At 32.1% G+C, this 11,139-nt stretch overlaps 1 protein-coding gene and 1 pseudogene across 1 annotated transcript; both read left to right on the forward strand.

Annotated features, from left to right (window-relative positions):
- Positions 1 to 550: 550 nt before the first annotated feature.
- On the forward strand, positions 551 to 1,687 carry LOC131600384 (uncharacterized; annotated as a pseudogene).
- Positions 1,688 to 2,084: 397 nt separating this feature from the next.
- Positions 2,085 to 3,014, forward strand: LOC131598366 (uncharacterized). The gene is made up of 2 exons (XM_058870978.1): positions 2,085 to 2,613; positions 2,773 to 3,014. Exons 1-2 carry the CDS (start codon positions 2,085 to 2,087, stop codon positions 3,012 to 3,014), a joined length of 771 nt encoding a protein of 256 aa, XP_058726961.1.
- The last annotated feature ends 8,125 nt before the right edge of the window (positions 3,015 to 11,139 follow it).

Below are 11,139 nucleotides of genomic sequence, written 5' to 3' on the forward strand. Positions count from 1 at the left end.
AATAGATTATTTTTTTTGAGATATTATTTTATTTCAAATGAGTCATTCAATATAGAACGAATAAAGTAATAAAAAATAGAAGGAGTGTGTTAAGGAAATCAACGACAAAAACTACACAATTCAATTGGTTGGAATTGAAGAGAGTGAATTGGTTGCTTTGCTCCCACATGTGACATATTAGAGTATAAATATCGCGATGGCTTTTGCTTAGCTGTATCATTTGTTGTCAGTGCAGCAGGGATAATTGAAGATAAAAGGTGTGGTATTAATTAGTTACGTATCAAAAATAAGACCTGTATCATTCAATTAATATATTAATTTGGATCTGCTTTGATTGGAATACAAAATTCAAATTAATTTGTTACCGTTAAAAAAATAACCGTTGCGTTTCATTCAAAAATTTTACAAGTTTTAATTTACTATAAAAAAATAGTTTGATAATAAATAAGTGATCAACCATATCAATCTACCATAATTTTTTATCTACATTTAATCAATTATTTCTTTCATCTTTTTTTAATTTTTCTTCTTCTACACATTTCATTTGTCAATGAACCCCAACCACCATAATTCTTGGTCTAATTTCATGCAAAATTGTGGCATTCCACCATTTATCCCAAATCAACAAAGTGCATCCAATAATCCAAACTCACATCATAACTCAAATTTTCAAAATCCTACTTTTATCCCAAATCAACAAAATTATCCACACTTTGGAAATTACCCATATTATTATCAACACTTTCCATCTCAATCAAATAGTCCCACTATGTTTCGTGGAGTTCAAATGGATAATAGTTATGTGGAAGCAAATGATCAAGAGCCTGAAACACCACAATTTTGTACTCAAGCTCAAGATGGGTTGGAAACAATCAACCTTGATGAAGAAGTCAAAACTACACCGGTTATGAATATGTTGAAAATAAGATTTCAACCAAAGGATGATGAACTTCTCATTCAATCATGGCTCAATATTTCAAGGGATCCAATTGTTGGGATTGATAAAAAAGGAGATAGTTTCTGGAAGAGGATTGGTGAAGCTTATAACAACCACCGCCACAAGAATTTTCCAGAGAGGAATCCGATAGCACTAAATGGTCGATGGCATAAAAAGATTAATCCTTGTGTACAAAAGTTTGTTGGGTGCTACAAACAAGTTGTCGCTGTAAAGAAAAGCGGTAGCTCTGAGAGTGACATTGTTTCGGCGGCATGCGATATTTATTATTAAGACATACATGAAAAGTTCACATTTCAGAGTGCATGGAAACCTTATGCAAAAAGAACAAAGAGTTCGGCTTCTGGAGCATATTCAACATCTTCTAACCCACCAACGCCAACAAGAGAATACAATCCACCATCGCCGACTTTGTTACGTCGTCCAATCGGTAATAAGGCGGCCAAAAGGAAGCAAAAAAAAGTTTGTGGAAATGCCTACTCCTAAATTTGATGCTATGAAAGAGGACTTAAACAAAAAATTGAATTGATGTTGGGGTTTGCACGTGATTATGCATGTATTGAGAGTGAAAAAATGGATATAGGGAGGAAAAGGATTGATGCTGAGTTGCACGCGGCAAAGATCAATGATTTGCAAAAACTAATGAAAGATACAACAAATATGACACAAAGACAACTACAAGATCATGAATTTTGGTGTGGCATAATTAGAGATAGATATGGAATTAATTGATATTATTATGTAGTTTGGATTTAATTATTATGTATGTTGAATTTAATTATTATCTATGTTGGATTTAATTATTATGTATGTTGGATCTAATATCTATATATAAATTTAGTTTATGAAGACTAGTCGTTATTCAAACTAGCCGTTATTCAAACTCAATTTTAGTCAAACTAGCCGTTATTCAAACTAAATTTTAGTCAAACTAGCCTTTATTCAAACTCAATTTTCATTAAACTAGCCATTATCCATATCCCTATAAATAGTATATGCATAACAAACTTCAAAAGCATTCCTAACTTCATGCCCTTAAAAAAATCATTCACAACTTCTCCCTTTTCATTCAATATCAAACTTTTCTTCACATGGATCCTTCCAATCCTCCCTATCTTGGAAAATGTTCATGGATTTTATGAATGGCGGCATGGACGAAGAACTTGTGAAGCTCTACTTTGAAAGCCATGCGCAAGAAGAATCTGAGAGCTCAAGTAGGTCTAGACGCCAAAGAAGGAATATAGAGAGGAATCGTGAAGAAGGACATGAGCGACTATTCAATGATTATTTCTTAGAAACTCTAGTGTACACGGATGAGAAATTTCATAGAAGGTATCAAATGTATAAACATGTATTCCTTCGCATCGTTGAAGCTCTTGGTCAACATAATGAGTATTTTCAATTGAAGACTGATGCAACTGGTAGATCAGGTCTTTCACCGCTACAAAAATGCACTGCTATTATTCGTATGTTGGCATATGGAACATCTTCTGATAATGTGGATTACTATTTGAGAATCGGTGAAACCACAACATTAAAATGTATTGATAATTTTACAAGGGGTGTGATTAGTTTATTTGGGCCACAATATTTGCGAAAGCCAACAACCGAAGACATTGAACGCTTGCTACATATGGGGGAGGCACGTGGCTTTCCAGGTATGTTAGGGAGTATTGATTGTATGCATTGGGAATGAAAAAATTGCCCAGTTGTATTGAAAGGGCAGTATGTTCAAGGTGATCATGGTAAATCCACGGTTATGCTTGAAGTCGTTGCTTCACAAGACTTATGGATTTGACATGCTTTCTTTGGGGTAGCGAGTTCAAACAATGATATCAATGTGCTGAACCAATCTGATGTCTTCAACGATGTTATGCAAGGAAGAACTTCTGAGATCCATTATTCAGTCAATCGACATGAATACAACATGGGCTATTATCTATCAGATGACATTTATCCTGAATGGGCTATATTTGTGAAAAGCATCCCAATGCCACAAGGGGATAAGAGAAAATTGTTTGCTCAACATGAAGAAGGTGCAAGAAAGGATATCGAATGAGCATTCAGAGTTCTCCAATCCCGTTTTGCGATCATACGTAACCCGGCTCGATTTTGGCACTTGGATGCACTGAAACGTATAATGAACACGTGCATCATATTGCACAACATGATTGTTGAAGATGAACGTGCAACATATGGTGAGAATTTTGATTATTCTTATGATCATTTGAGCAATGATCCAATTGCACCACCGGACGATTCTAATAATGATTTTCAAGAGTTCTTACGTAGAAGACATCATGTTCGCGATAAGCAAATTCGTCGACACCTTCAATAGGACTTGATAGAACACATATGGGAACTTTTGGACATGAGAATAACCAGGATTAGAAGTTATTTTAAACATTTATTATTTTTTATGGTTATAGTTTATTTTAATATTTATGACCTTTTTTTGTATTTTGGTATAACTTATGTGTCATGTAGTATGTTATTTAATATATTGTCATATTTTTTAATTTTTTATTATTTAATATAAAATATAAATTTGAAATATAATGTAAATTTTGTGGGACCCATATTATAGTTTTAGGTGAGTAGTATGGATATTTAGGAAACATAGTTAGATGGTTTAAATGATTCATAAGTGTGAAGTAATATATTATATTAGATGAGACCCACTTATACCACCAACATGAGTAGTATGGATGTGGGTGCTCTTAACATTTTCTTATACCAAACTACTCTCTCCGTCCCACAATGAGTTGTCTATTTAGAATAAAATATTGTCCCAAAATGAATGATCTATTTCAATTTTCAACACATTTTTTTCAATTCTACCCTCTAATTATTAAAAAGTTCACCATTTCCAATATATAATAAGGATACTATAGTAAAAACAATATTACCTCTTATTTTTTTACATTTTTCTTAATCTATGTGAAATGATGTGCTGGGTCACTCATCGTGAGACGGATGGATTAGTTTTTGATAGGGAAATGTTTTTCTCTCTCTAGATTTTATATATCACAAATTAAAGAAGTACATGTTTTTACCCACTTTCACATTTTAAATTTAAGTAACTAATTGAGTTTGAGTAATTAACAATAAAAGAAAACGATTGAGCTAATATTTTTTCTATTTTTTTTTTATATTGCTAACGAGTGCTATTGAAGTATTGCTTAAGAGATTAAAAAGATAAGCTGAACATTATTTAATAAAATATAAATATAATTTTTTTTATCTAAAATATATGTATTCAATGCATTATAAACATAAATAATTAACTTTTTTAAAGAATATTGTGTGTATTAAATAATATGGTCTAATAGAAATTTTTTGAAAGAATATAGTTCTCAATATTTTATATTATTATGTTTTTCAAAATATTCCTAACACTACTAAGATAATGACATTTGAGTCTTTAATATTTATTTTGAATAATATTTAACAATATATATATATATATATATATATATATATATATATATATATATATATATATATATATATAATATCAAATATCAATGCCTTAGATTTCATCCAAATTTTAAAAGACAATAATTAATAGATAGATTCTGATTTAAATATATATCACATAAATGCATATCTGACCATTGATTTTAAATCGTACGGTTGTTATTAAAAGTTCTCATTCTTATAATAACCAAAGTTCTCATTTGATACGTCCCATATATATATATATATATATATATATATATATATATATATATATATATATATATATATATATATATATATATATATATATATATATATATATATATATATATATTAATTTTTTTAAAATATTATAAAAGGAATGTTATTTATGGATCTTTTCTATCAGAATTGTAATTCTTCCCGTGGAGATTATGTATGAGTGTTCTAGAATGGAATACTCATTCCATACATACATAATATGGAATCCATGTATTCATATATAACCCTAGTAACTTATTACAATTTGGATATTATGCGCAGATCTAGTTTAATATTGTTAGTGCGTGAGACACTTTTAATGAGGAGAGAAAGAGAGAATGATAAAGAAAATAAAGATTATATTATTCACTTGAATTGTATAAATAAGGATACAATCTATGACTATTTATATACAACCCTAATTAGGCTCGGGCTTACACAATTTGAATTATATTTGATATTATTAGATTAGATTATATTTGATATTATATTAATAATATCAATCCCACTAATATCTCAACAAACCTAATAATATCTCAACATACACCCTATAATCCAAGTTGTTGAACAACTCTAGTCATAGTCGAATTGAACTATTCCTAATTTCTTTCTCAAATTCAGGAATCTGCCGATCTTCAACCCTTTGATGAAAATGTCGGCCAATTGGCTTTATGTTATTTAGTTTGCTAGGAAATGACATAAGATTGTGATTAGACTAGTCATTAGGCCTATGATTAGAATTAGCATTAGAGGGGTGTTAATTTGAGCCCATTAGTAATTAGAAGATAGTAAGGGTTTAACAAGGGTTTTAGAGGAAATAGAATTAGAAGCTCATTTTGGGGATTTTGGAGAAAGAAGAGAATAGGAGAATCTCAAGGTTGAGGATAGAGTTGGCTTCAATCCAAACCTAAGGTAAGGGTGAGATTCTTTCATTCTAAAGGGAGGTATGATGATGTTTAGGGTGGGGTTTTGATTATGTGTTGTATCCATGAAATTGTGTGTAGAAATCTTAGGGTTTATGATAAAAATGCATGAATCTTTGATTGGAAATGTGTTTTAATTGATGTTTGATGATGGATGATGATAGATTTCGTGACTATATATGTTTAATTTCTATTTAGAGTGATTTTTGGCTAAGGGATGGGTGGTTTCGCAGTTTTGTACCTGTTTTTATTTTTCTGCATAATCACACGTCCGCTGAGCGGACGCGAGACCGCTAAGCGGACCCTGTTTATTTTTGAAAAAATTGATACAGCTCGCTAAGCGGACCTAGCCCGCTAAGCAGAGCTGCGAAGAGAAAAAGTCATTGACTTGTGTCACTTGAAGCGAGGTTATGGAAATTTTCATTTCCATAAGCGCGCGTATGGGCCGCTAAGCGGAACCTATAGTGCAAAACTTGTTCAAACATTGAAATTATGTATCTTTTGATCTGTAGCTCCTTTTTAAGTTTCGTTTGAACCTCTGTGAAACTCTTCTCAATGTATATCTGTTGTATATGCTTTATGAAACTTTGAGAATCTTTAATTAAGTCTTACTTTACTTGTATGTTGCTATTTTGATGATGTTTGAGAAGTTGAGAGATTAATGTGTAAAATGTCGTGGACATGTATTTGAAACGTAATGAATCGCCGTGAATGATAACTTGATGTTATCGTTGTTGGATTTCCATATTGATTAAGTCGTTCAAGTTTATCATGTCGTTTAAGTTGATTAAGTTGTTTAAGTGTGAATGTGGGAGTACATCATTGAGTCGCATCCATTGCAATGTTTGCGATGGCCCTTGTGGCAATTGTTTGAGACGGCCCAATGGAAAACTGTTTGAGAAAGGAGTTTACTCCAATGGTACCACAAGTAATTGCATAGTTTGAGTTGCATAAAGTAAAGTCGCATGATGAGTTGTATTTGAATGTTTGTGATTATGGCGTGAATGGTAAGATGTGTTGATGAGATAATTGCGTTATTGGATTTGTGCGGTAATTGGTTATATTTGCCACAAATGAAGTATTGACATTATTTTCTGTTTGCAAGTTGTTTGAGTGATGTGAATTGTGGTATATGATGTATATGAGAAGTGGTGACCAATGTATGATCTTTTCTCTTGCTTTGAATATTATCATACGTTTCTTTATAATGAATGATATCTCACCCCTTCTATTTGAATGTTACCCTTGGTTGGTAACATGCAGGTAACAACATGGAGTAGCCCATTACCTTATAGCTCGAGTTGATGTGTCAATGCTTTGATACGTAGCACTCGGGGGACATTTGGCTTATTTTGATCACGTCGTGTTATCTTGTTGTTTCTTGTCGTTATATTTGGATTTGGATATTGTTATTCCTTGTCGGATTATGTTGTCATATCCTTATGAGACATGTTAGATTTGTGGTTGCCATGATTGGCTTAGATGATATGTTTTAACTTTTGTCGTTGATGTTGTTCCGCTGCGATATTGCGATATTATGACTATTTGAGTATTGATGTTTTATGAAGTATGAGTTATCCTCCGTTATACTTTCTATGTATCTATATATATGTGAGCATGTGTATGAATTGTTTTATTCGATATTTTTGACGCCTCGAATGTGATGTATGTTTATGAGTTATCCTCCGTTATACTTATTGTTATATTCCAACTCCTTCCAAAACAAGAGACTGCACCGAATCCAAGTTTTATGAAGATCTAAAAACTATTATCAAATTAAAAAAAATAGATTGAAGGATCCATTTTAGTCCCTCACAAAAACTGTAGAGGTCAAATTAGTTCCTCTGCAGAGGTCCATTTTAGTCCCTCACAAAAACTGCAGAGAAAAAAATCTATATTAAATCTCTTACAAAATTTAACCGAGTCATGTTAGCCCCTTTACTAATATTTTTTTAAGCCGTTTTTTTCTTACTTTTGAACCGTGACTGAACTGCCATTGAAGATCCATTTTAGTCTCTCACAAAAAAAGTCCAAATTATGAAGGATAGAAAAACACTTAGAAAGGGTGGGTTTGAATAAGTGTGACTTTAAAAACTCTTAAGATAAAAACAATGAACACGATTATTTTTATCTTGGTTCGTTGTTAACGAAACTACTCCAGTCCACCCCCTTACCGTGATTTACCTCAAATGAGGATTTAATCCACTAAACAATATGATTACAATAGTTTTCCACTTAGATAACCGCTAAGTCTTCTAGAGTATACTGATCACAACTTGATCACTCTAGGAAATCAACACTTAGATAACCTCTAAGTCTTCTAGAGTCTACTGATCAACCGATCACTCTAGGAACCTTTTACAATCAATGTAAAATAAATGTTTACAAAAGTATTGAAATGCTTCTTATCAAGTATAATCACAACAGTGATATTTCTCTTAAGTTCTAAGCTTAACACTTACTAAATATTTACAAGAGTTGTGAGGTTGAAGATGAAGTTCGTGAGTTTTTGAATTTGACAGCGTTTTGGTATAATGCGCAAGTGTTGTATTTTGCTTCACATCAGAACTTCTATTTATAGGCGTTTGAGAAGATGACCGTTGGGAGCATTTAATGCTTTGCGTGAATAGTACAACTTTGCATTTAATGTTTCACACTTTTGTCAACTACCTCGAGCCATGCTTTTGCTGCTTTTATTGACTTTGCCTTTTGTAGCTTCTAACGTTCCTTTTGTCAGTCTTAGTAGCCTATCATCTTGTATTTGCTTCTGAACTCAGATTTGTAGATACAACGTTTGAATATCAGAGTCAAATAGCTTGGTGCAGAGCATCTTCTTGTCTTCTGAATTTGAAGAGCTTGAGCGTGATACCATTCAGAACTTCAGTGCTTCTGCTTCTGACTTCATGTTCTTCTGATGCTTCATAGTCCATGTTCTGATTCTGCTTGACCATCTTCTGATGTCTTGCCAGAGCATGTTCTGATGTAGCCATCCAGAACCTTTGAGCCATAGCTTCTTAGCGCTTATTCGTGCATACTCTTTATATATTTTCTGAAATGGAAAATGCAAAGGATTAGAGTACCACATTGTCTTATACAAAATTCATATATAATGTTATCATCAAAACATAGAATATTGATCAGAACAAATCTTGTTCTAACAATCTCCCCCTTTTTTATGATGACAAAAACATATATACTTGATATGAATTTGCAATCAGAATATCAGATGACAAAAGACAATTAACAGATATAGCATAAGCATATAATTAGAGTGTGTGAATATGTCTTCCCCTGAGATTAACAATCTCCTCCTGAAACAAATACTAGAAGAATTTATAAATAAAAGACTTCACAATCACATCGCTATGTCATATCATCATAAAACATTAATTCACTTCACATTATATCACAATACAACTTATCAACATTGACCATAGGGTCTACAACAACAACGACAAATTCATCATGTTACAGCAACAACAGTTCAACATATTGTAACAACAACAAACATCAACATGTTACAACAACAACAACAACAAATTCATCATGTTAACAACAAACATCACATTACATAATTCAAGTAACGAAATAACATGATTAGTTCAAATTCTTAATTAAAATCATATTCATTTATTATTTCATCGCGACACATCATTATCTCATCATAAGGAAAGTCCATATCATCACCTCAATAGCATTGTATCGTCATAAGAAAATATACATCAAATTATACCACAACATGTTTATGTCAATTCATAGAAAAAAGAATACTTATATGAATCATTCTATTGAATCATGGTATAGTTTATTGTGTTAGCTTTCCAACGCTTCGAACGGTGCATAAAACGGAGTTACGGATCAAAAGTTATGGTCTTTACAAAATCTGTCAAAATGGAAATCTTCAGGTCGACGCAAGGGATTCATAGGTCGACAAATGGATGCTTTCTACCCCATCGGGTTAGCTCAGGTCGACTCATGATTAAATGCAAGGAATTCTATAGGTCGACGCACATAATTCATAGGTCGACGCAAGTTGAAGGAAAGTGGATTTTCTGTCTTTTTGGGTTGCTCAGGTCGACCCAGGCTTTTGTGTAGGTCGACCTACACTGTGTAAAAACTCATAAATCACCATTTTTATCCTCTAATCCCCTCATACAACACCCACTAACCCATACACCATTTATACATCAATTGAAATCAATTTACTACACATGTAAGGTTCCTAAACTTATTTCTAATCATGGGTTCACATACAAATATCATCAAACATACTTAGAATTACAATTTCATAGAAATCTAGTATGAACCCTAACAACTTCAAATTCAATTTCCACACAATCATGGATAACAACATACAATCAAAACCCCATCATATAAACCTCTATCGATCCACCCAATGCTCCACAAATCATTCATCAACAACATCAAGATTGCAATTCTCACATAAACATGGATATTCAATTATGAAACCTAGTCTCTACCATACCCATCATCATGTCAACCCTTATAGAGTAAGAACCCCACCCTTACCTTAGCAAAAGCTTCATCTTCTTCAATTGAGTCCTTCCTCTTCATGCCATAGCTTCCCTCTTCTTTCTCTTCTTTCTCTTCTTTTTCTTTTTTCTCCATAAAATGAGTTATGAGACTAAATCTCTAAAACCCTAAGTCTTACTACCTCACTAATGGGCTTAACCCATAACTCATCCATTGTGTTATATTTCTTCCACTTAGGCCCAATTCTTAATATTCCTCTAGTTACTCAATTAAGCCAAATAACACACATAAATAAATAATCACATAACATAACGAATATTATTTCCAATAATATTCCACAACTACAATTGATCCATAATGCAAATAATACTAACTCGCAATTTTATTTCTCTGACTAATCTGACCACAACTTAACTGCTCAAATCAACATATTAATCCAATTACGCCTTTAGAATAATACCGATAAATCCCGACTTCGACTAATTCAACTGAATAAATCCTTAATTAATTTAATTAAATAATGAATTAAATTCGGGGCGTTACAAGGGACGTTTTCTATATTTGCATCATATTGTCCTTCATATACCTAAGGTTGAGGTATTTATAGAGGCCTATGGGTCTAGATTTTGGAGATCCTAAGAAGTAGTAACGTTCTACCTTGACCATGAAGCTCTCGAATTGCTTACTTATCAAGAATCGTTGTAATGACTGCTTCCACATGTGGTTATGGACATCTTACACGCCAATATTCATGTTTCCCCCTGGGCGAGCCATTGGTGTGAGGGACTCATGTCTATGTGATACACCTTTAGGCGGACACCTACTACATGTTGGTCCTCGTGTCGCCTTACCTTTTGCATATATATATATATATATATATATATATATATATATATATATATATATATATATATATATATATATATATATATATATATATATATATATATATATATATATATATATATATATATACACATTAAGGTAATATAAAAATATTCAACAGTTAGATTGGTGAAATTTATTATCAATAAAGAGTTATTAGACAATGTAACTTGAGTAAGA

This window comes from Vicia villosa, linkage group LG4 (genome assembly GCF_029867415.1).
Source record: "Vicia villosa cultivar HV-30 ecotype Madison, WI linkage group LG4, Vvil1.0, whole genome shotgun sequence".
In the NCBI taxonomy this organism is placed as follows: Eukaryota; Viridiplantae; Streptophyta; class Magnoliopsida; order Fabales; family Fabaceae; genus Vicia; species Vicia villosa.